Source organism: Rattus norvegicus, chromosome 11, assembly GCF_021556685.1.
Source record: "Rattus norvegicus strain SHRSP/BbbUtx chromosome 11, alternate assembly SHRSP_T2T, whole genome shotgun sequence".
NCBI classification, from domain to species: Eukaryota; Metazoa; Chordata; class Mammalia; order Rodentia; family Muridae; genus Rattus; species Rattus norvegicus.
In genome coordinates, this window is record NC_141544.1 from 45,695,661 (window position 1) to 45,722,323 (window position 26,663).

Genomic DNA, 26,663 nt, shown 5'->3' on the forward strand with positions numbered 1-26,663 from the left:
TGTGTGCACGCACATGTGTATGTGTGTATGTGTGTGGGGTGTGTATGTGTGCATGTGTGTGTGTGTGTGTGTGTATGTGTGTGGGGTGTGTATGTGTGTGGGGTGTGTATGTGTGCATGTGTGCGTGTGTGTATGTGTATGTGTGTGGGGTGTGTATGTGTGTGGGGTGTGTATGTGTGCATGTGTGCGTGTGTGTGTGTGTATGGTCTGTGTGGTGTGGCATGTATGAGCACTTGTAGGTATGTGTGTGTGCATGGTGTGTTTGTGTGTGTGATGTCTGTGTGGTCTGTGTGGTGTGTATATGCGCTTATAGGTGTGTGTGGTATGCTTGTGTGTGTGGTATGAGTGTGTGTGTGAGTGTGTGTGTGGTGTGTGGTCTGTGTGTGATGTGTGTGTATGTGTGGTGTGGTACCTCTGTGTGTGTGTGTGTGTGTGCATGCACACTCAGCATGCAAATGTGCACATGCCCACACTCACTGTGATTTCTATGCCTGTTTAGAGTCAAACCTGCCATTCGTACAGAAATAGCTGGAATGTAATCTGTCCTGATTTTCAGTCCAGAGTCTGCCATTATGGGTTGCTGGAAGACTCCCCAGGGGTTCCCAAGTTCTGACTGAAGGTAACAGCAGAAGTCACTATGAAGGAAAAGGAAAGACAGATGAGGAGCTGGGGCAGGCGGGAGGCTGGCCTGGCCCTGGAGTGGTCACAGACATGCAGGACAACTGTAAGGAAAGCCAGCAGGGCTGCGGCGAGCCCTCCGTGAGCCCTGGGATTTGATTTCCCAGTCTATTGTGTGCTGTATAAGCACAGCAGCTCTTGGCCTTCTCCAAAGGAGCATCATTACTTTATTACTGTTTTTTATTACGGGATAATAATTAGCTTGAGCACCTTTTAATTTCTCCCCATCAAGATGTTTGCGTAGTAACAATTAGAGGCTGGCAGCGCTTAGCATCTACGGAGAGTCTCTCGGAGCCAGCTGAGGCTGGCATGGAGACTCTCATCCCTACGGTATCCTCGATTGGGGGCCCAGCAGAGACCGGAAGGGAATTGGAGAGAATGTGTAATCCCTGGCATGAAAGTCAGGTGAAACACGCTTCTGAGACAAGGGAGGAAAGCACACAAAGCCCTCAAACCTCCTGACTCAGTGGATCCAAGGCCCCCACCGTGGGATTGGAGGATGGGCTGCAGACTTTTGAGGTGATAAATGTTTCTAGAGAAAGACCTACCGTGCCCAAGCCCTCCTCCCTCAGGAAGCACATCTCTGCCCGCTGTGTGATTGGCAGATAATGACAGCGAGGTCCTGCTCACAGGCCTACTTGATGTCACAGCTGAGTCAGTTGCTTCTGGCTAGAGTCTTTATTTCAACCACAGAAATGAGATGAAGGCTTTGGTGTAAGCCTCTGTGCTAACCCTGGTCAGGGTCAGAGGTCACAATCAGGGTCAGGGTCATGTGGGTGCTGGCTCCCAGAGGTTCCTAGATTTCTGAAGGACATCCTGGTGGTGGAGTATCCTGTGGACGCTTCCCTATCTAGGACGTGGAGCCTACGCTAGAGCATGGAGTCAGAAAAGAATCTCAGACACAAGCTAGAGCCATCCTCTGTGTCAAGGTCATACAAATGCAGGGTCAGATGTGGGCCGCTTTCACAGACCCCTCTTTAAGGTTCTCAGGGGATTTGCTCAGAAAATTACAGAGCACAAAGATGCAGGACGTAGACATGAACGCATCCATATTAGATACCTCTTTGGTTGCAAGGATGTCCAAAATGACACCTCCTTCTATGTCTGAGGGATCTAAAACTGATGGATAAAAGCCATGAAGTGCTGTGAAACACTGAACAACAGTTGACTGTCCCCAGCCTGTGGAACACTGCAAATCTGACTGTCCTCAGCCTGCTAAGAGGGCCAGGATGGGCACTCAGGCTTGGGTGTTGCTGGTTTGGGGAAGCACGGGTCTCTTGCGGGAGGCTAAGGGAAGGCAGAGTCTCCCTCACAGGATAGCTGTGGTGGGGAACAGCCTGCAAGTGAAGACAGTAGACAGGAAGCATGGACTGTTTGAAGAGAACTTAGACCACTGACTGCACCCAAGGGCACCAGAGCAGTCCAAGACTGACTTCCAGGGCAGTCTCTACTGTCCTCAGGATACAGGAGCTGTGGCAAGCCTGCAGCTCTGAAGGGCTCTGCTTCCTTGAGGGTCATATAGACAATCTTTTTGTATTGGTTTGGTTTGGTTTGGTTTTTGAGACCAGTTTCTCATGTAGCCCAGGCTAGCCTGAAGCTTCTGATATTTTTGCCTCCACCTCCTGACGGCAGGTATGTACTACCAAAGCCAGTTTTGACAGTGCTGGAAATCCAACCCTGGGCTTCCTGGCACACTAGGCAAGCACCTTATCGATGGAGCAACAACGCCAGCTCCACATAGACGTTCTCAAAGCCTGCATGTACCCTCTGCAGGCAGACCCCAGGGCTCTGTAGCCCGGTGAATGCTTCTGTTTGGATCTGGCCAGCGTGTTCCTGCAGCCTGGCCCCCAGGATTTCCTTCCCTTCTGCATGTTATGGTGAGAACACAGCTCATGGGGTGATGTGAAGAGTTTAATGTTTAAGTGCACTTGCTCTCACGCCTAGTTAAGCGCCCAAGGAGCAACACCTGCCACCCCACGCTTAGTTTAAATGGATTTAGTTACTGCTCAGCCCAGGGCTCTCGCTTTACCACAGATTGAGGTGAACGGGCTGTTTTCTCCTGCTCAGGTGCCTGGTTCCAGGAAACACCACAAAGCCACGTCACCTTCTGAAGTTAGAAGAGGCGCCTCCCCAGCCTCGCATCCACGGCAGTTGCCACAACTGCTTGTTGCTTCTTGGCATTCTTTGGGTGTCTCCCATCTTCTGTGTTTCATCTCTGGCCTTTCGACAGGTGCACACAGGTTGGGTCACTTCCTTACTTCACAAATGGGACCCCAAGAGGTTAAAGAATGGCTCCAGTTAACTCTGGTAGTAGTTTATGGTGGCTAGGCTACCATAAACCATAACCAATAGCTGTATGCAAGGCCTTCCCCAAGAGGGTAGGGGCCAATGGCTGTATGCAAGGCCTTCCCCAAGAGGGTAGGGGCTAATGGCTGGATGCACAGCCTTCCCCAAGAGGGTAGGAACCAATGGCTGGGTGCACAGCCTTTTCAAAGAGGGTAGGGGCCAATGGCTGGGTGTAAGGCCTTCTCCAAGAGGGTAGGGGCCAATGACTGGGTGTACAGCCTTTCCAAAGAGGGTAGGGGCCAATGGCTGGGTGTAAGGCCTTCTCCAAGAGGGTAGAGGCCAATGGTTAGGTGCAAGGCCTTCCCCAGTAGGGTGGGAACCAATGGCTGGGTGTAAGGCCTTCTCCAAGAGGGTAGGGGCTAATGACTGGGTGCACAGCCTTCCCAAAGAGGGTAGGGGCCAATGGCTGGGTACAAGGCCCTTCCCCAGTAGGGTGGGAACCAATGGCTGGGTACACAGCCTTCCCCAGGCAACTGTCTGCCAGGTCTGTCTCCATGTTAGTATCCCTTTGAAGACGACCCATTGAAGAGTGTCTAATGGTCCAGAAAACTAGAATCCTCTTGGATTCCTTCTGGAATGATTGGGATGGCATTGTGAGTGAGGAGATAGAAGTCCTGAAGGGATGTCCACAGAAGCATGGGGAAGCACAGAGAAGCACAGCTCGGCGTGCGTTTGAAGCCTTTCCATTTCACCAGAGCTGGGTTTTACGATGCGTATCCTGCAACTGTCTCAGCAGTGGCACGGATGTGCCCCTCACCACTGCAGAGCTGTGCAAAGATCGTGGACTGGCTTGACAGTCTGTCAGGACTGGCCACAATCACCAAGAGCCTGAGGTGGCTGACCCTCCTGCTGCCTATGGAGAAAGCTTTGTCTGAGCCAGTGGGTCCTGAGAATGCCATTGGATTCCCTGAAGCATGGCCATTTTGAGTGCCGGCCCATGAGCATGTGATGGTGGGTGTGAGGGGAGAGCTTCGTGTCTCCTGAGAGGCCTCATGAATCGGGAACCCTGAGCTTTGCTGAGGGTAGGAACTGCAGTCTTGTTTCAGAATTTCTAGGCCAGCTTCTCCTGCTTTTCAACAGCACTCCCTCCCCCACCTGGAGAACACCCCATTCTCTGCAGGCACACTCATGATGGCGTTCAGAGAGCTGCTTTAAATTTCACCACAGACACCCATTCAAATGAACCTACTTAATGGCAGCATTGCCCAAGGAACAGGTGTGTCATCAGTGCTGGGTTTATGGGAGATGGAGGGTCCATGGGACCCAGGTCCCTATCGCGAGCCTAAGGAAGAGCTAAAGACCCAGGGGCCTTACGAGTCGCTTGCTTGGTATACAATGCTGATAGATGCTTGGCCTGCCAAGAGCCCTGGGGTCTGACCAAGGCAGAGGAGTACTGGTGCCTGCTGACTCCTTAGACTCTGGAACTGTGTTCCCCGGAATACAGTGTCAGCCAAGCTCTGGGAGACAGGTTAAGACCCAGTGAAGGCCTCGGAGAAGCCAACCTCTCGAAGCTCTGGTAACAGTTTCCTAAAATTCCTCTATCCAGGGTCTGTGGAGAAAGCTCAGAAAGTAAAGTATTTGCCTTGTCAGCGTGAGTCCAATCCCCAGACCACACATAAAAACCAGGCACCGTGGTAACCTGCTGTGAGCCTAGAGTCTCTGTGGAGCAGCGCTCACTGGACGGCCAACCTTACCTCCTCAGCCAGCTCCAGGCAGTGTGTCTGAGGAAGCACAGCTGATACTCTCCCCTGACCTCTGCATACATACATCACACATGTGCATGCACGCTGCTGTCCTGGCACACACATGAATACACATGCCCATCCTCCCTACTCCCAACACACACACACACACACACACACACACACACGCACACACACACGCACACACACACACGCACGCACACACACACACACGCACACACACACACGCACACACACACGCACACACACACGCACACACACACACACACGCACACACACACACACGCACGCACACACGCACACACACACACACGCACACACATGCACACACACACACACGCACACACACACACACACACGCACACACACACACACACACACAGTAAACCGGTTCCAGCTAAGTGTTCCGACCGAACATTCTGACCTCTCTTTGTAGACATTTAAGAAGATACAAAGTTACAGCTTTATAACATAGTGATAACCGTCAAATGGAACTGTAGAGCCACTGTGAGGTTACACACGCACACACAAATTATACAGGAAACATGCACATGTGCATAGTGTCACCATGTGGAACAGTGTCCCACAGTTCAAATGGCCCCCGGTCATTTGGATTTTAGACAGATGACCTGTCTGACTGAGCTCTGTGCCAAAGTTATTCCTTTGCTTTGACAATGAGGGGCAGATGGGAGGCAAACCTTTTGAAAAGGAAAACATGGTGGTGTGGTTGATTGGGTGCTGGGCATGACCTCCTTTGCTGATGTGGCCTCCTTTGCTGGTGTGTACACTGCTCTCTGGAAACCCCGTGCTCTGTGCTTAAGAGTCCCAATGTGGGTCAACACTGCCACCACCGTCCTTTCTTCCCTAGGGAGTTGAGGGCTGGTTGCTTGCCCTGATCTTTACAAGCCAGCTCATGGCCTTTCTATTCTTACCTGTCTAACTGTGGGAGGTGCTAACCTCCATGGCTGGTGCTACAGCTGCTCCCAGAAATCATGGCTGCAGTGCCAGAGCCCTTGGTACATTTTGAGGCTGTAGTTGAGGAAATGAACATGGACAGCTAGCAGCCATGTTGTGAACTTTTCACAGGAAAAGGCAAGTGTTCATTCACTGGCCAGTGACAGGCCTGCTTGGCATGCTTATAAGGAACACAGCAATGGAGGAAGGTGGCCTTGGCAGTTCATATACATACATACATGCAAAGGTGCACATACATACATAAATACATACATACATGCATACATACATACACACATACATACATACAAACACACACATACACTCATAAGAATGTACACACTACAAACACTCACATATGAACACACACAGACACACATATACATACACATATATGAACACACACAGACACACATACATACACATGAACATATACACATACAAACACACATATGAAATACATACACATATATGGATGTGCATATAACACATGTACATACATGAACATACACACATACAAACACCCACATATGAACACACAGACACTCTTCTTCTTTTCAAGGTTGGTGACTTAACCCAAGGTCGCACACATACCAGGGCAGCTCTTGATTAGTGAGCTGATCTCTACTTGTTCTTTTACTGTGTATTTGAGACAAGATGTCACTAAATTATCCATCTGGCCCTAAACTTGCAATCCTCCTGCCTCAGCTCCCCAGTTGCCTCTAGGCAGGGCCTGGTTTCCTTTGCTCTTTACCACATACCCTTATCTGCATGTTGAGTAGAACAGCAATTTCTAGAGTTTTCTTTGGGCTCTCCTAAGGAAGCTCCTCCTTGTCATGTTTTCAGAAGAATATCTACACTGCCACGACCATGATAAACTTGTAAGGAAGGAGGAAATGCTGCCTCCTGGAGCGGCTTCCTGGGGAGTTTGGTTTATTGAGCAGTCTTATCTTATTCCATTTGCCATTCAGAAAAGTCCCCTCCAAAAGTCCTCCTGTGAGAGATGCTCACCTCTGCCTGCCTGTGCAGATGCTGTACATAGCGAGAGATGCTCACCCCTGCCTGTGTAGATGCTGTGCTCACTGTGAGAGATGCTCGCCCCTGAGTGCCTGTGCAGCTTCCCAGCTGACACACATGGAGGCTTGATTAGGAACCACCAGAATGTGCCTTGACATTTGGACCAGCAGAGTGAGTGCTCAGCAAACCCAAGGAGGAAACTCAGAACTCCATTTTTGAGACTGTTTCTATTGGAGTAGTAGGGGAGTGTGGGGGGCGGGCGATACAATGTCTGGGAGAATCACTGGTTTAAAAGAAGCCTGTCCAAAGCTAGGTAGTGAAGGGTTGGAATGGGATGATAGTGCTGTGTACAGAGTCATCGGTCATCAAAATGCACACCCATCTTGCTGCAAGGTGAAATGGGGCGTGTATATTATTTCCTCCTTCAAATGAAACCCAAATAAGGACTTTCTTTCCTTTCTTTTTCTTTAAATGAGCCATTGACTCTCTCAGAAGAGAGAGATTTGCATCCAGACTCCGGAAGCTGACAGGGCCAATGATTACCAAGCAAAACTAGCCTTCCTCAGGCAGTCATATGAGGTAAGAGTGAGAACCCTCCTAGAAAGAGGGTCACACTGTGGTTATTATCCCTTAGTTTTTGTTTCTATGTGAAAGAAAAACATCCTTAAGTAAATGGATGGTAAGTCATTTGAAACTAAGTTTCACTTGACTAAGGGATAGAGAGATGGCTGGGGTATGTATCAAGGCCAGAGCATGTGTGAGGCCCTGGGTTCTGTCACCAGTGCCACAGCGAAACATGAAGAAGGTTAAAAGGGGAAAGGATGGGAGGGAGGAAGGGAGGGAGGGAGGGAGGGAGGGAGGGAGGGAGGGAGGGAGGGAGGGAAGAGATGGAAATAATCCTATAATGATTCTGTGGAAAATAATTTTGTAAGAAGCAAAACAAATCTCTTCAAGACACACGTTAGCCCCTAGTAGTGGGTCTGGTGGGAGTCTTTTCATAGGATTGCTAGCAAATTGGGGACTAAGCGTGATTTTGACACTGTAAGCTGCCACACCTTGTTTCCTATTGACTCAGCTCCCTCCCCTCCTCTCCTTAGCCCCCACTGCCTTGTCTTGGTGAATCAAGTGTGGACAGATACCCCAGCCTCCTGCAGACCAAGGAGGAACTTGGCGATTCTGCGTGCACACAGCTACCTCTCAATGTCTCAGAGAGGGAGAGGTCCACAGGTCCCCACCCCCACAGAGGACAAAGTCCCTCTTACAGTGGCATAATATTTGCATAGAACCTATGTGCGTCCTTCTAGACATGAGGACTTTCATATCTAACACTATGTAAAGGCCATGCAAAGGAGGCCATACTACTCAGGGAAAGCAGATAAGGAAAAGAATCAAGTGTGATACGCAGTTCGGATGCAGTTTTTCCCCTCAGTATCTTCCCCTCCTGTTGCTGGCTGCATCCACAGATGGGGAACCTTGGGATACAGACAGCCAATCATATCTGCAGAGCACAGTCAGCTTAGAAACAGTGATACAAGATGGGAAGGTAGGGCCTGCCTGGGAGCTCACCTACTGGATGCTGTACGGTTCTCATGTTCCTGCCTTCTGCATCCCATGGCCTGCACGATAGAGACAGCTCTCTTCCTTTACCTTCATTTGCTAAATGTGTATGCTGTCCAACTGTATGCTAAGTATTTACATTTCTATCCATAGGTCTGGGCAGTTCTCAACACTGGGCAGGAAGCTTCTTTTTTCTAACGGGGAGTAGTTAAGGCAGAGACGCATAACTTCAGAAAGAGCTGAGAATAAGTGATAAATGATTATTCATCCCTAGAGGGACATTCTTTTATCAGCTCCCTTCCCCACCTCTGTGGCCCCCAGACTCAGGGAAGATAGGGGAAGAAACAGGAAGAGCGTAGGAGCCAACAGACAGAGAGGAGTGCTGGGGAAGACTGGTTGACAGGACACGGTGTGGTCACCGCAGACGTGGTTACTTGGTCGCCTGCACAAGATCCACATAAGATCCAGCTAGCCAAACCTCCAGCACAGACTGGGGAGGGGCTAAGGAGGTTTAACTGAGCGACTATTTGGGGGTTGATGGGTAAGGAAGGGGGAACATTCCTCTTTGCAGATGTGGTGAATGTTAGTTGGTCGTGCTCCAGTGGATGGCCCCAGACCCATATGGTCAGCACAAAGTGGACTCAGTGGGTGGTTATGAAGGCAAGCAAGGGTTCTGTAGTGACGACTCGGTGGCTAAGAATTCCCAGTGCCCTTGCCTTGCCTGTGTGTGTGCTGGGATCAGGGCTCAGTTCCCAGCACACACACAGTGGGTATAACTACCTGTAATTCTAGCTCCAGTTCCACAGACTATGCACACACATGCACTCAGACACTTAAACACACACTCTAAACCAATCGGTCAGCCACACAATCAATAAATAGGGGAAGAGGACACGAAGTTGCAAGGAGGTGTGTCCCAGGGCAGATATGGGTGGGATTGGAAGGGAAAACAGGGAGTGGAATTGAGTATGTTTCATGGTATAGGCTTATGAAATTCTCAACGAATGAATTGAAATAGATACCAAAAAGTATAAAAAAAAAAAAAGGAAGAAGCTTCCCCTTCTGAATAAAAAGGCCGGCCCATATGACGCAGAGGCCTGCCAACTCCTTTCTGCCTAGACAGAGTCTCAGGTGCTCAGCCATCTTGGCCCTGGCCCAGCCTGGTGGAGCCTGAAACAGTGATGTCTTGTGTCCCTTGTGCACCAGTCTGGGGTGCTGACTCCACACACAGACAACCCTTGTCTGCACCAGCGGCTGTGGTCAGCTTTTCCTCTATGTGCAGCCGGGCACACACTCACTGAGGAATCCAAACAAACCTTTTGTTCTTATAATAAAATGTATCACTGTGAGCACCCTTGGGCTCCGTGTTCGCCTCTGTGCTGTTGTCTCTTGGCACCGGTCAGTGTTATCAGGGCTGAAGAGAGGGTGATGGAGAAAAGTGAGGGCAGAGGAGATGCCCTCAGGAAGCCGAGGGAGTCCAAGAGAACACAGGAGGAATGTATAAGCTTGTCTGACATGAAGGCGACAGGTGGTTTAGAACCAACCCTGTTTAATGTGAGAGATCCTTGGGTTCCATCATAACACTTCCTGATGGTGACCATTGTCTCCAAAGACCTCAAAGAAAACACATTCCCTTCCCTTCCCTTTTCTTCTTTACTGAGACAGGGTCTCTGTATCCCAGGACAGCCTCAGACTTCATGTAACTGAGGATGGTTTGAACTCCTGATTATAAATATGGGGGTAATACAGTGCACCCATCTTCCCCAGTTTCTGCAGTGTTAGAAATGGATCCCAGACTAGACAAGGCTGCCCACTCTCTCCCTACTTATTCAATATAGTTCTTGAAGTTCTAGCCAGAGCAATCAGACAACAAAAGGAGATCAAGGGGATACAGATCGGAAAAGAAGAGGTCAAAATATCACTATTTGCAGATGACATGATAGTATATTTAAGTGATCCCAAAAGTTCCACCAGAGAACTACTAAAGCTGATAAACAACTTCAGCAAAGTGGCTGGGTATAAAATTAACTCAAATAAATCAGTTGCCTTCCTCTATACAAAAGAGAAACAAGCCGAGAAAGAAATTAGGGAAACGACACCCTTCATAATAGACCCAAATAATATAAAGTACCTCGGTGTGACTTTAACCAAGCAAGTAAAAGATCTGTACAATAAGAACTTCAAGACACTGAGGAAAGAAATCGAAGAAGACCTCAGAAGATGGAAAGATCTCCCATGCTCATGGATTGGCAGGATTAATATAGTAAAAATGGCCATTTTACCAAAAGCAATCTACAGATTCAATGCAATCCCCATCAAAATACCAATCCAATTCTTCAAAGAGTTAGACAGAACAATTTGCAAATTCATCTGGAATAACAAAAAACCCAGGATAGCTAAAGCTATCCTCAACAATAAGAGGACTTCAGGGGGAATCACTATCCCTGAACTCAAGCAGTATTACAGAGCAATAGTGATAAAAACTGCATGGTATTGGTACAGAGACAGACAGATAGACCAATGGAATAGAATTGAAGACCCAGAAATGAACCCACACACCTATGGTCACTTGATTTTTGACAAAGGAGCCAAAACCATCCAATGGAAAAAAGATAGCATTTTCAGCAAATGGTGCTGGTTCAACTGGAGGGCAACATGTAGAAGAATGCAGATCGATCCATGCTTATCACCCTGTACAAAGCTTAAGTCCAAGTGGATCAAGGACCTCCACATCAAACCAGACACACTCAAACTAATAGAAGAAAAACTAGGGAAGCATCTGGAACACATGGGCACTGGAAAAAATTTCCTGAACAAAACACCAATGGCTTATGCTCTAAGATCAAGAATCGACAAATGGGATCTCATAAAACTGCAAAGCTTCTGTAAGGCAAAGGACACTGTGGTTAGGACAAAACGGCAACCAACAGATTGGGAAAAGATCTTTACCAATCCTATAACAGATAGAGGCCTTATATCCAAAATATACAAAGAACTCAAGAAGTTAGACCGCAGGGAAACAAATAACCCTATTAAAAAATGGGGTTCAGAGCTAAACAAAGAATTCACAGCTGAGGAATGCCGAATGGCTGAGAAACACCTAAAGAAATGTTCAACATCTTTAGTCATAAGGGAAATGCAAATCAAAACAACCCTGAGATTTCACCTCACACCAGTGAGAATGGCTAAGATCAAAAACTCAGGTGACAGCAGATGCTGGCGAGGATGTGGAGAAAGAGGAACACTCCTCCATTGTTGGTGGGATTGCAGACTGGTAAAACCATTCTGGAAATCAGTCTGGAGGTTCCTCAGAAAATTGGACATTGAACTGCCTGAGGATCCAGCCATACCTCTCTTGGGCATATACCCAAAAGATGCCTCAACATATAAAAGAGACACGTGCTCCACTATGTTCATCGCAGCCTTATTTATAATAGCCAGAAACTGGAAAGAACCCAGATGCCCTTCAACAGAGGAATGGATACAGAAAATGTGGTACATCTACACAATGGAATATTACTCAGCTATCAAAAACAACGAGTTTATGAAATTCGTAGGCAAATGGTTGGAACTGGAAAATATCATCCTGAGTGAGCTAACCCACTCACAGAAAGACATACATGGTATGCACTCATTGATAAGTGGCTATTAGCCCAAATGCTTGAATTACCCTAGATCCCTAGAACAAAGGAAACTCAAGACGGATGATCAAAATGTGAATGCTTCACTCCTTCTTTAAATGAGGAAAAAGAATACCCTTGGCAGGGAAGGGAGAGGCAAAGATTAAAACAGAGACTGAAGGAACACCCATTCAGAGCCTGCCCCACAGGTGGCCCATACATATACAGCCACCCAATTAGACAAGATGGATGAAGCAAAGAAGTGCAGACCGACAGGAGCCGGATGTAGATCGCTCCTGAGAGACACAGCCAGAATACAGCAAATACAGAGGCGAATGCCAGCAGCAAACCACTGAACTGAGAATAGGTCCCCCGTTGAAGGAATCAGAGAAAGAACTGGAAGAGCTTGAAGGTGCTCGAGACCCCAAAAGTACAACAATGTCAAGCAACCAGAGCTTCCAGGGACTAAGCCACTACCTAAAGACTATACATGGACTGACCCTGGACTCTGTCCCCATAGGTAGCAATGAATATCCTAGTAAGAGCACCAGTGGAAGGGGAAGCCCTGGGTCCTGCTAAGACTGAACCCCCAGTGAACTAGACTATGCGGGGAGGGTGGCAATGGGGGGAGGTTTGGGAGGGGAACACCCATAAGGAAGGGGAGGGGGGAGGGTGATGTTTGTCCGGAAACCGGGAAAGGGAATAACACTTGAAATGTATATAAGAAATACTCAAGTTAATAAAAAAAAAATAATTAAATTAAAAAAAAAAAAAGAAATGGATCCCAGGGCTTGGTGCATGCGGGCAAGTGCTCTCCAAACTGCACTGCCTCACTGGCCTGGGAACACTCCTTTTCTGTCTCAAGGGGTGCCACGGTTATATTTTGCAGGGTTAAAAATGTCAAAAATGACTTAACATCTTGTTTAAGCTTGAGATTTCTTACATGCAGAAAAAGCACCGTGGTTGGTGGCTCATGATGAGAAAGGACAGTGGGGACCAAGGGACAGATGTGGGGTAAACACCATATTTGTACACTAAAGCATTCTCAATCCATTTCTCTAGCACACTGGGAGATAGAAAAACACTTCAGTGTCTGAACATATCTTCTGTGTGTGGAATGGTAGAAAACTTTTCATACCAAAGTAAAACATTAAAACAACAATGACAAAAACTTCTTCACATTGCTAAGCTGTAATGTGTTTCATGGCTTCTAAGGGGTTCAAAGATTTCACACAGGAACTTGGTCATTGAGCAGCAAGCTCTTCTAGAATGTTACTAACCCCTTTTGCAGAACTCGAAGTAGACAGAGCTTCACTATTGACTCATCTAGGTCACTGGGAAGTTACCTGAGAAAGGCCTGAGCTTCCTGTGTGGGCCTCCCCCTCCTGGCCCCAACCAGACAAGAACTCGAGAAGCCTTTATCTCTGAGCTTTGATGAAGACTTGTCAATGACAAATATCATGGAGAAGAAGAGGAGGCCACTGGTTGTAAGAGTCCCAGAGAACATGCATGTGTTTCAACAGGACAAATGGCTCTCTTTAGAAGAGCCTTCTAGACCCTAAGGCTGCATCCGGATCCTCAGGAAAGTGCCTGTGCGCTCTCTCTCTCTCTCTCTCTCTCTCTCTCTCTCTCTCTCTCTCTCTCTCTCTCTCTCTCTCTCTCTCCCTGTGTCTTGACCCAAGGCTCAGCCTCTGTGATCATCAATGTAACTGTTCAGAGTCTGTAGAAACTGCATCAATGTATCTGTTCAGGGTCTGTAGAAACCGCATCAATGTAGCTCTTCAGGGGGCTCCAAGATGCCTCTCGCCTCCTGAGGTCATTGATAAGGAGAAGCAGGGTGGGGGCTGAGTGTCGCCAGGGGAGCTGACTAGCTTTTTGCCTCCTGTGTCTCTGTATACAGGGTTCTGTAACTCTACATTGAGCCCTCTGTTGGACTACCTTCCCCTCCTCTCTATCTTCCCTACTTCTAAAAATTCTGCCACTTCCTCCAGGGAGCCTTCCTGGAGTCCTCCATGGTACTGTGAGCTCTTTTCTTCCCTGGGTGGATAGCATAGGTCAGCCAACTCACTGGCTGCTGTCTTAGCTAACTGCATCTTTATTGGCTAGCCACTGTGAATGGTGCTTGCATGTAGAGGAGCTGAGCTCTTCCACCGGCCATTAGGTACTCTAATGGTTTGTTCTGCAAGGTAACAAAACTCAGGTTTAGCCAGGCATGGTAGTGCATGCCTTTATTTATTTTTTCAAAAAAACATTTTAATACTTCTTTGAGAATTAAATAAAGTTCATTTTGATCATATTCACTCAACTCATTGCCGTAACTGTTTCCAGATCAACCAACATATACTTCTCAGCCTTCCTAATGCTGCGACCCTTTAACACAGTTCCTCGTGTTGTGCCGACCCCAACCACGGAATCATTCTCTCCGCTACTTCAGAACTTTAATTTTCTACTTATGTATCCTAATTTATCTGTATTTTCTGATGGTCTTAGGTGACCCTGTGAAAGGGTTGTTAGAGAACTGCTGTTTTAAACCCAGTTCTCGGAGGCACAGAAGATAGATCCCTGTGAATTCCAGGCCAGCCTGGTCTACACAGTGAGTTCAAGTGACAGAGTGAGAGCCTGTCTCAAGCAAACAAGTAAAACCAACCAGAGCACCTTCTAAAAAAATCAGCATCACCTTACTCTAAGCAAACAAAGGTAACACAAGAAAAGTGAGGCTCCTGGGCTCCTGGGCTTAGACTAAAGGGAGAAAATGAGAGAGAGAGAGAGAGAGAGAGAGAGAGAGAGAGAGAGAGAGAGAGAGAGAGGAGGGAGAGGGAGAGGGAGAGAGGGAGAGGGAGAGGGAGAGGGAGAGAGGGAGAGGGAGAGGGAGAGGGAGGGAGAGGGAGAGGGAGAGAGGGAGAGGGAGAGGGAGAGGGAGGGAGAGGGAGAGGGAGAGGGAGAGGGAGAGGGAGAGGGAGAGGGAGAGGGAGAGGGAGAGGGAGAGGGAGAGGGAAATATCCTGTGGTGTTACCTGTGCACTCTACCTTCAAACTTCCTATCCCGCCTGTTCTTAAAAGCTCTCTTTCTTCTACAGGCAGACACCTGGCTTTTCTGTGTCCCAGCCCCAGCCAGCCCTGCTGTATCCCAGCCATGTCCAGCCTTGCTCTGCTGCCTCCCAGCAAAGGGCCACATCCTTCTTGAGCTCATCTTAGGTCTGTCTCCAGAACATGGAGGGATCTTGTTGCTTCTAACTGCTCTGGAAGGCTTTTGGTTGTTTAATTCCAGATTTCGCTGCCATCTCTGATAATCCTTGCCTCTTCCCTCATTTATTCACTGTCTTCTTTGTGCCGCCTGTGTATATGACAGTGTGTCTGTGCACACCGTGTGTGTGTGTGTGTGTGTGTGTGTGTGTGTGTGTGTGTGTGTGTACATGGGTGTGCCAATGGCATTCCTGTGGAGGACTCGGGCAAGAGTACTTGTCCTCCTGTCTTACCTCCTACACAGCAGGAACACAGAGATTACATACATGAGTATCTGGTTTTTTATATAGGTTCTGGGGATTCAAACTCAGCTCCTTATATTTGTGACAAGTGCGTCACACAGAAACTCATCCTTCCAGTTCCAACCAACCACTTCCTGTCCTGTATTTAATATGTGAACTGCTTGTAGGGTTCTCCTACCCCCACAGCCACTCGGCCAGGGTTGGCAAGGTGTCCTTGGGGATTAGCCTGAGACACAGGGCAATCCTGCCAGAGGGACCAGGACAGAGGTAGTGGATTTCCGGGCTCTTCTGAAGCTTGACCTTCTTGGGCTTCTGTTAGGTTACTGCCGTCAGTATACAGAAAGAGTGTGAGGTGAAGGCTACGAGGGCACGCTTAGATTGTTTTTAAAACCTTTTTAAAAATTAGTTTCATCATGCATGGGCAACCTCAGATGTGAAAATTCATCTCACAGGGGTGGCAGGGTCTGATTCTCCAATGTCCAGGGCTCCATCTGGCCACTTGCTTTATGCTGGCCTCCTTATGGACAAAAGGAGGCAGATTTGCCAAGACGCTGCCATGCCAGGGGCTACATCATTCCCTGACACAAGTTCATACGTTCGGGTTTTAACCACAAGTTCCTCAGACTCTGCCTGCGCTGGGTATAGAACATTCTAGAAGCAATCAGATAGAAGGAGGTATGGGGGTGTACTATGCTCTGTCTGATGTCCTTGTAAGAGGAGGCGAGGAACTGGGTTTGGTAGATCTCACCAGCAATCATAAGACTCTGATTTTTAAGAGTCTGGGCAGGAAGAATGTTAGGATCCAAGGTTATCCTGGGCTACACAGTGAGTGCTAGATCAGGCTGGGCTAAATATTGAAACATAGAGAGAGAGAGAGAGAGAGAGAGAGAGAGAGAGAGAGAGAGAGAGAGAGAGGCCAGAAGAGGCAACAAGTAAGTGACTGAGAGAGACACTCCCCACAAAAAAAACCCCGAAACCCTAAAACCAAAAAACAAAGTTGCTGATATTTTGGCGTCAAACGCCTGGCCTCCAGACCACGAGGAAACACATTTCTGCTTTTTAAGTCAGCAAGTCTGTGATATTTTGTTACAGTAGCCTGGTCACTCACTAGCAGGTTCTGCACGGTGGACAAAGCCACACACAGCTCCATCTATGACTGGCTGTCCCCTAAGTCTTCTGTGGTGTGAGAGGAAGTGTCTCCACGCCTTTAAATAGTGGTGGACGTGTGTTTATGGGAGAACACACCGCACACAGCTGGCCTCGGTTCTTTGATTCCTGTTGAACAGCTTTGCCGGATGACTCGAGGCACAGAGCCACACTGCTGAGATTTCTACCCGTGGTTCTAGGAACTCAGAGGCATCTCGGCATTCAGGCTTTGCCTATACCACTAAGCCACTTCTAAGAGCGAGGTTGCCCGAGGCATTTTGAAAAAACGGGGGGGGGGGGGATGTAGCAGCTCCCCCAGCACCTCCTCTCCACCAGTCATCTCTTTTGTGCAGTTCATTGCACCTTCTGAGGGGACCAAGTTGGGTTTCTGCAAGAGTTTCACGTCTCCAACCACGTGTGATAGTTCCTGAGAGTCTCGACCGAGTCTTATCTTCTTGCTTAGGCAGACTAAGTGGGAACCTGGTGTGGGGTGATAGAGGGGAGAGGAGCTCTCTGTGGTAGACCACATTCTTTTTGCGTGCCACTGTCTCAGATGCTGGCCCAACTCTCACGAGAAAGGGAACAATGGCTTCCTTGGTTCCCCATCTCTGTTTTCTCCCCGTTTCCACAGTGGTATCAGGCTGAAAGTGAGTTACAGGTTTCCTCCTGTGATGATTGCCGGGGACTGATAAAGTACCAAGCCAGGAGGAAAACAAGATGCTGGGAACCACCCCGCTCACAGTGGCTGCTCCTCCTGGAGGGAGCACAGGCCATAAATTACAGGCAGAAGCAGCCACCCTGAGGAGCCCTAGGAGTGGTCAGCCTGTGGCCTGGGGGGCCAGGAGACTGGCTAGGAGACAGAAGCAGGGTGAGGGGGGGTGGAGGTCTGGAGTTGGGATCAAGTGGGATGAAAAAAAAAAGCCAAGTATTGCTGCCATTCTGGCTAGAGTGAGTGTCACGGGTAGCTGATGTGGGCCATTTAATCCCCTGTGTTGACAGGTCCCTAGGACAGAAGGAATAATATTAACAAAGGAGTTGTCAAGAACTCCCTCAGGTTCCATGCTGAGGCTCCAACTTATTTATCAGCTGTGGACTCTGACAGCCCCTTTCCCTCCATCCATTCCAGTTTGCTCGGAGGAGTGAGTGAGGCCTTTTCAGATGAACTGTGTTGATTTAAAGGGAAGAAAAGCAACAGTGCATATATGTGATGTATGCATTCCGTGTTATGTGCACATGTGCATAGTCACGTGGGGGTGTGCGAACACACGCATGTCACAGTGTACATGTTGGAGCCAGAGGATAACCTTTCGAGCTGGTGGTCCTCACCTCCCGTCTTGTTGGAGGCAGGGTCTCTTTGTTGTTTGCTGTTACATACGCACTCCAGACCAGCTGGCCCATGAGCCTCCAGGGAGGCCCTGTCTCTAACTGCTGTCTCCCTGTAGGAATGCTGGGGTTACAGGTGGAATATGCCTCTGCACCTGGCTTTTTTTTTTTCTTTTCTTTTTTTTCCGGAGCTGGGGACCGAACCCAGGGCCTTGCGCTTGCTAGGCAAGCGCTCTTCCACTGTGCCAAATCCCCAACCCTGCACCTGGCTTTTATAAAGCTTCTAGGGATTCAAACTTGGGTCTTCACGCTTGCACGGTAAGCATTTACACATCTCCCCAGCCCTTTCTGGGTTTTGATAAGAACCAGGATCTGTCCAGGTAGCCTGCTGAATGTAAACAGACTCTTGCTCCCGCACTGGGGAAGCAGGTGCAGGCGTCAGGCTTGTTTGAGTTCCTGGTTACCGCATCCCTAACCGTCCTTCTGTTGGACTCATACAGGCATGCTAGAAGGGCAGCACTGCAGGCTGCAGTCACCTATGATCCGCTGGAATGTTCAAAGTTCCCTGCTCCTGTCTTCCCGAGTTCATCTAATAGGAAACAGTAACCGTTTGGAGCATGCTTTGAGAGGAGAGTAAGCCAGGCATTTTCCTACAAAGGTGACTTCCTTAACTTGTCGGCTGCCCAGAGCAAACACAACCTGTGAACAGTTGGTGGCTTCTCACCAGAGGCCCCCAGGGCTGCTGTCTCTGCCTAACTCTCTGCAGGACACTGGGAGACACGTGACTCGAACCAGTCCGTCCCCATGATTCAGCCTCACTCAGTTTTCTCTGCCGCCAGCAAGGGAGCACTTGGAAGCCCTTTAATTTAAAGCTTGGAACTGGTTAATGACTTGCTTTCTTCTCCTCCTTAAATCCTGATGCCACTCCCCAAACCCAAAAGCACACGTGCCGCCACACACACACACACACACACACACACACACACCCCTAACACACACACATACATACCTTACATGCACATACACACACCACACACATACACACACACCTAACACACACACACTTATACCACATACACATAGACACACACCACACCACACACATGCACACACACACACAGCACACACACACATATATATCACATCACACATAATATAGCACATGCACATAGACACACACCACACCACACACACATACACACACACACCTAACACACACACACACCTAACATGCACATACACACACACCACACACATACATACACACCTAACACACATACGCACTTATACCACATACACCTAGACACACACCACACCACACAACATACATACCACACACACATGCACACACACACAGCACACACACATATATATCACATCACACATAATATACCACATGCACATAGACACACACCACACCACACACACATACACACAGCATACACACATGCACACACACCTATACACAGCACACAAACATGCACACACCACACCACACACACACATAGACACAGTACACACACATGCACCTACACATACACACAGCACACACACACATATGTACCATACCACATACAATATACCACATGCACATAGACCCACATCCCCCCCACACACATACACACAGCACACACAATGCACGCACACATGCACAATACACATATACCATACCGCACACATACATATGCTACATATATATATATATATATATATAGAGAGAGAGAGAGAGAGAGAGACACACACACACACACACACACCCCATACCCCCCACACATACATACCACACATACATACATATAGGATACACACACACATTCATACCACACACACACACACACACACACACACACACACACACCCCACCCCTTCCTCCAATTTTTATGTTTCAGCATAGACCTCCACCACAACCTCAATAGCCTTTGTGTGACAAAGTAGCGGGCCAGGCCCCCGCTCACTCAGCTGTATGAATAATAATGACTCACAGATACTGGTTGAGTGTGCACAATTATTTGTATCCAGAAAACGAATGATTCCCCCCATTCCACTGGGCTCTGCCAGAGTATTGAACTGCACATCGGGACACACAGCCATGTCTTTGTGATATTTTTATGCCACTGTTTTTATTTACTTATACTCGGTCCCCATGTATCATCAAAGACCCAGCCAGCACACACAGACTCTATGGCTGGACTCCAGCTTTGTAAGTTTCCTAAGAACTGCTATAAAAATGGCAGGAAGGTTGAGGGACCTCCATGGTGCCTACCTATGAGTCTGTAATCTAGTAATTTCTGCTGTGAGAATTGTGGACTTAGGAAATGGCTTCGTAGTTCTTTCTGAGGAGGCCGTGTACCACAACTTACTGGCTTTCTGTCTTGAGCAATGCCTGGCTGCCTCTTTCAATTGAGGCTGAAAGAAAAACCACAGCACAACACAGCCTCTTCTGATGATTTTTCCCAGAACAAGTCTGCCCAGATCCTGTCCTCTGTCGAGTGGCCACTTTGGCCCTGAAATCTCCATGCTGATCCAAGGTATACCTGTGAGCTGCCTCTCCAAGCCCACACTGCTGGCACCGGCTCTTCCGGTCAGCTCAGCACTGAGCCCGCTAAACCCCGGGGCAAGCTGAACTCAGCACCCGGGGCCAGACAGCTTGCTGCCTTCAAGTCATTCAGGGCAAGGCACAGCCAGCTAAAACCCAAAGAGTGTCCTCCGAGCCAGTCCTCTAATCTCTGGGACTTGAAACGAGATCGGCCCAAAGCACTGGATACAACTTTCACCCAGCAACCAAGTATTTCAACAGCCTAACGAAGCATTGACTAAAAGTCCCTGCAGCACGGCGTCTGACAAACAATAATCTCACGGTCTCAAGAATCACTGCCCTCTGCTTGAATTCCTACTCCCACGAGCCGGCAGGGACCTCAGGCAGGCACCGGAGGGTCCACAGGCTGCCATCTTAGTCCGTGCAAGGCTGAGCGAAATCAGAAATAAAAAGACCAGCGTACTCACCTCTCACGAAGCACTGTGGATATGAAGGAAATGACTCAAAAATGCTGTCTGAAGCCATCGTTTCCTTTCGAAAAGGCACCTCTCCCGAAGGCGGGGGATTCGATGATTTCTTTTACCTTCAGAGCAAAAACCAAGAAAGGACACTTACTCTGACCTCATCTCCCACCATGGCTCCCCGAGTCTCTTTCTACACGCAACCTTAACACCTCTGCTACTCCATGGGCCCTGTGGGGTGGGGGCTGGGGGGAAGTATTGTCGCAGAAACAAATATTCAAATTGTTAAAGATTAAAAAAAAAAGGAAGAAAAAAAGAAGCACCGCCTATGCTGTGGGCTGAGCTGCTCACCGCTCTGCAAAAGTCTGTGGTTTGCATTCAGTGTGATTCGTCCTGCCTGCTGACCACTGTGCTGGGCTTACACTTCTGACACTGCCAGGGTACCCAACTTGTGGTTCTGTGGTTGTTTATGAGGTCCAAAGAAGTTTTCACACAACCCAAATTACAAATTTAACTGTTCCCCTTTCCACAACCCACCACCATTGGCTCTTGCCAACCACGTGACTTAAGTGATGTCAATTTCTTTTTTTTTTTTTAAACTTTCTGAGCTATGCCCTTCCTGCCCTCCACCTGCCCTCCCCCAGGCTGTGTAAGAAAACAGTTGAGCAGGGCTTAGAAGAGAGGGGCTGTGAAGGAAAAAAAAAAGCACAACAAATAAACAACAAACAGAAATCCCCTGCCTCAGTCTTTCCTTGATGTCTCTCTGTTCTTTGCAGATTTAGTGGCGTTCAGATCCTGTTGTTATTTGTGGTTTGAGGAACAACTGATGATTTAGATAAAGATTGCCTTGCTGTTTATCCAACAGCAATTCTACGTTGGCACCAACTCGCTGCCGAGCCCGGATGCGGCTCTCGTGGCTTAAACGCTGGGCACCAGCTTGGTAGAGCTGGGTTCTTGGTAAAAGCAAGTAGGACTGAGGAGGAGGAAAGTCGATGAAGAGCCCATTTCTGTGAGTGGCTGACCCTGAGAGGGCCAGGCTAGCAAGTTACTGACATTCCAAAGCTTGGGGAAATCTAAGATGTTTTTTAACTGTGGGATGAACAGACCCTTCTAATCGAAACCCAATCGACGTACTTGGTGGCTTTCTTCCCCCTTGGTGGACAGACTTTTGGGAAGCAGAGGAAACCAGGGTGAGCTCTCCACACTGGCACCAGCTCCCACACTCGTATTAGGAAGTTTTGAGGAAAGCAGAGAAGGAGAATTTCCTCACAGGGCAGCGCCACAGCCTGTGTGTAGCTGGCTGCTTATTTATTGCTTGTACCTATAAGAGCTGCCGATAGCCTTTCTCTGCTTGCCTCAAAGAAATTGTCCAGCTCACACCTCTAGGGAAAATTGCTCTTTGACTCCATGAACAGAAACCCAACAAACCTGCCTCCTCCCAGTCACCTGAGGGGAATATTATGCAGTCCTTCTGCCTCCGGCAGCCACATTTTCTGGGGGCGGGCAATAAAGAAAAGATGAGTCCACGGGTGTGAGCTATTCTGTTCACCTCTACCCATTTACCTCCCCAGTTTCTCTGTTTTCCTTGCTGACAAGTGAGGCCTTCCTCTCTCTGTAATCCCCAGGTGAGGCCTGGCTCTCTCTTCTTGCTTGGCTCTTCCTTTCCCTCTGTCCAATTCCCCTCAATTTCAAGGTGCGTCCGGATGAGAAGCTGTACCTTGAGCAGCGTAGATCTAGTGCCAGCCCTGGAGCCCAAGCCCCAGGTATGCAAGGTGCATCTCTAAGTCCGAACCCCCGAGGAAACTCTCATTTGGTTTTGATGGAGCTAGTTTTGCACATGCAGGGGCTCTGGGGTAGTAATGACACAGGTCTCTCTAAAGGGCCAGACTCCCATTGTACCTGATCCTGCTTCGACCAAGGTGGGGATTAGAAACCCAGGGATTCTTTCTCCCAGGCTCTCTGAGCAGTTAGCAGCAAATGCCCACACTTGACTCACACTCGAGAAAACAGTGGCCTGTACGTCTTTTATGAACCTTATTAATATCTAAACACGACGTGCACTTTCACGTGGCCTTCTTGATTCAAATCCCTTGTTAATATAATCCCCATTATTCAAATCCCTTGTTAATATGATCCTCATTCTGTCTCTGCGTTGCTGCGTCTAAACAAATTCCAGCCCGGCACTGTCGTCCCCCACACCCCCAAGTAGAATCTCCAGTCAGGTCGTGCTCTAAGCCATGGGGAAGCTCCCAAGATCCAAGCCCACAGCTGCAGCTGGCTTCTTGAAGGTGACTCACTTCCCAAGAGCGAGACACTCAAGTGTCCATGCACATTAATCCTGTAGTCATTTCACTTCAGAAACCCCCAGATGCTTTTAGCCTTAGGCGTGCCCACGAGGATGGTTTAGATGCCCAGAGTGTCTCTGCCTTTGGGGGTCTTCATAGGGCCAGGCGGATGGGTAGGTAAAAGCTTTCAGGATAGACTTCTGGTCCACTTCTGGTCTGCAGGTCTCACTGTAGGCTGTCATCTCTGGGCCCTGGCTACAGCGAGGCAGCAGGGGGCAGAATACAAAGGCGTGAGTCCTTGGCCAGCCCTATGATGACAGTCACGGAAGCTCAAGCAAGACTTCATGGCTCACCAAGACAGCAGCCGTTAAAGCTTTTCTCGGCCTCTCTAAGACCATGACAGCTAGGAGAGATTCAGGTGGCTGCCAGCAAACTGCTTTTTACACTTCCTTGAGAGCCCAAAGACAAAAAAGACACGTCTGTCACCGCCGAACTGCCTAAAGAAATACTTAATCCCATTTTAGGCAGAACTGTTGAAGATTCTTTAAGTTCTTGGGCGGGCCCACCCCGCTAGCCTCGTTCCTGCTGCTGACTCAGACCCCAGGCTGCTGGCCTGGGAACCATACTGGGGTTGCTGCAGGGGACTGTGGTTCTGCCAAAGAACGCCGCAGAAATCTTCATACTCCGGTTGGCAAAGTTACCAAGATGCCACTCTCCAGGGTGGGGTGGGGAAACGCTCAGGTGTCTTTGTTAATGGCCCCTATAAAAATACCAGGGAAGGTTGAAAGCTATAGAGTTGCATAACCCAGTAATTAATGTGGAGAGCTCTTCGAGCAACCCCATCCAATTAAAACACTCTCTCTCTCCGGTTAGGGTTTTCATCGTAGAGTAACTTTGTGCTTTCTCTGAAGTCTACACGTAGGTGCACAGATTCTCTGGACAGAAAGTGTGGGTACGGATGGATGTCCTCAAACTAGACTGAATCAAAAGTCCTCAGATGATAACACTGTTAAGACGCTAAGTCATTTCTATAGAGTGTGGGTTGTGCATGTGTGTGTGTGTATGTGGTACATGAATGTCTGTGCTCACAGGAGTGCCCGGCGTGAGGAAGCCAGAGGTCTTTCTCAAGTGTCAGCCACTTTGTTTTCCCTTTTAAAGACAGGGGCCTTCAGTGGCCCGGGGCTCGGGCCTGGGGCTCACTCATTAGGCTAGACTGGCCAGTGAGCCTGAGAGATACCTCCTGTTCCTACCTTCTCAGTGCTGAGATTCTAAGTGTAGACCCCTCAAGGTGGATTCTAGGGATCAAACTTGGGCCCCGTGAGGTCAACACTTTGCTCACTGAGCTCTCTCCAGACCCCACACAGACTTTTCTCTTTGTTGTTATATCTTTGCTCTGCGACAGAGGCAGGAGCTGTTAAATGTGTTAGCCAGCAGCGAGCTCGGGGATTTATAACTGACGCACAGACATCAAAGCTCTGTGGACTGAACAGAACTTGCTCTAGGCAGCTCTGACAGCTAAACTGACTGGAGAACCCGAGGCTTCCTCCTGTTTGTTAACAGCCTTCCTATCTGGACATTTACAGCGCAGGGTGTGTGTGTGTGTGTGTGTGTGTGTGTGTGTGTGTGTGTGTGCATTCGGTATGTATGTGTGTGTGTGAGCATGTGTTTGTGGTATGGGGGGTTTGTGCATGCATGTGGGGAGGTGTGGGGGATGTGGCATGTAAATGTGTATGTGTGTGTGCATGCATATGTATCTGTGTGTATGTGTTGTGGGGTTTGGGTGTGTGTGTGTGTGTGTGTGTGTGTGTGTGTGTGTGTGTGTGAGTGTGTGTGTGTACAGTCCTGGAGTTTTCCTCATTTGGGTAAAAATCAAAAGTGTAAATTTTAGTCCCTAGAAGACAATTTGTTAGCCAAGAGGGTTTTTACTATTCATTTCCAAGATCTTCCTAGATGATAATATGTGTACTCAGGGAAAACAGGAAATAGAAAGAAAAGATGGAAGGAAGGAAGGAGGAAGGAAGGAAGGAAGGAGGGAAGGAAGGAAGGAGGGAAGCAGGGAGCAGAGAAAGGAGGGAGGCACTGAAACCAAGTCCTTAAAAGAACACTGTCTAAAGACCTGACAGCCATCTAGTGACATGTTCATAGTGAAGAGTTTGAGTCATTTTGCTGTAATCCACAGAGACCCCCAGAGTAGCAGCTATGACCGGTCTGGGAACTCACCAGGAATCAAAGTCTTGACTCGGTCCTCAGTCTCCTGGGTCAGATTCAGTCACAGTCCAGGCCACCAACTCCTGTGCACACTGAAGCTGGAGGAGACTCCTGAGAGTGAGGGAGTAGCCTCACTCAGCTATTCCAGCATTTGGAAAGAAAAGGAAGGAGGAAGGCCACCGTCTGGCTCTGTGACATCCCCCCCCCCCCACAGTGACTGAGGCAGCCAGCCTTCCATCCTGCCGCCCTGGCAGAAGCTCTAAGTCCTGAGAGTTTCCGCACAGCAGCCAGGACTCTCGGTTTCACCGAGTTTGTAGTTCTGGATGTGTGTGGAATGCTGTGTGCTGTACCGGACAGTCACCATGAGTCCTAACAGCAGGTGCCTGCAGGTGGCCTTGGCGTCCCCCCCTCCAGGCCGGCCCATCCCCTAGGTCCTTCCCGTGTTCTGTAGTCATGACCACCCTGAGGCCATCCTCTGACCTTCAGAGGAAGGGCTCACCTCCTTTGTCCGTATCTCCGACAGCTTCCTCATCCTTCTTGCGCCAGATGCTCCATTTCCATGGGTACCCAGGAGGCTGGTCACTGACTACTGGAGCATCCGAATCACTTCAGACCTGCCTCAGGCCACAGAACTTGTTTGGGGTAGCTCTCCGTACAGACCATTTGCCTTTCTGTTCTTGCTGCCACTTGCTACCAGGAGGGCAAAATTGGGCAACCCGAACCCACTTTGGTAGAAATGTGCCGTGTTCACTGTTTGGTCAAACAATGGAGACAGTCTGGTAGTTAGTACTCCACTTCCCAGCCCAGTGTTGGGGCTGATGGTGTCATGCAAAGAATGCTAAGGGAAACGCAAGTTTCTGTGAGAGAAGCCAGAGTTCACTGGGTCAGAAGGCTCCATGTCTGAGCTGGTGTTCAGCAAGCACTTGGTCCTGAGGACTTTGGACTTTTATTGTGAGTGTTGCCTCTTTTCCTGCTTCTCTGTCAGTCAAATGCACAGTCTCCCACAGGGCAAAGCATAAAGCCACCTTTATCACTGGGGTGCCATGGGGATCAGTAACTGTTCGGACTATGCAAAATGGTTTTGAATGAACTAAGAGAGAGAATTGTGGTTGGGCATTTCAATATGGAAACAGCCAACACGTGAATTTTAATATGGACACGAGCCAAGTATCATACAGGCATGGTGCCAGGAACAGAGAGGTTGGAGCTGAAAACAGCCTTTGTAGTTGATGCTAGAGAAATTTCAAATGTTGATCACTTTGTATATGTGTGTGTATGGTTGTGTGATTGTGTGTGTGGTTGTGTAATTGTGTGTGTGGTTGTGTGTGTGTGGTTATGTGGTAGT

The 26,663-nt window shown here is 48.6% G+C and overlaps 1 protein-coding gene across 15 annotated transcripts in view; it reads right to left on the bottom strand.

The window, feature by feature from the left end:
* The window catches only part of Runx1 (RUNX family transcription factor 1), a 239,814-nt gene extending 213,493 nt beyond the window's left edge, over positions 1-26,321 (bottom strand). For 5 of the 15 annotated variants that reach the window (XM_087576817.1, XM_087576812.1, XM_087576808.1 and 2 more), the window contains exons 1-2: positions 21,177-21,317; positions 20,832-20,947 (exon numbers count right to left, since the gene is read on the bottom strand). In XM_087576817.1, the coding sequence (XP_087432943.1) occupies positions 20,832-20,889 (58 nt within the window). In that variant the 5' untranslated portion in view covers positions 20,890-20,947; positions 21,177-21,317. Of the gene's footprint in view, positions 1-20,831; positions 20,948-21,148; positions 21,318-25,330; positions 25,458-25,817 lie in introns of those variants that run through there. The other 10 variants (XM_087576813.1, XM_087576811.1, XM_087576803.1 and 7 more) reach the window with 6 other exon arrangements.
* Positions 26,322-26,663: the final 342 nt, after the last annotated feature.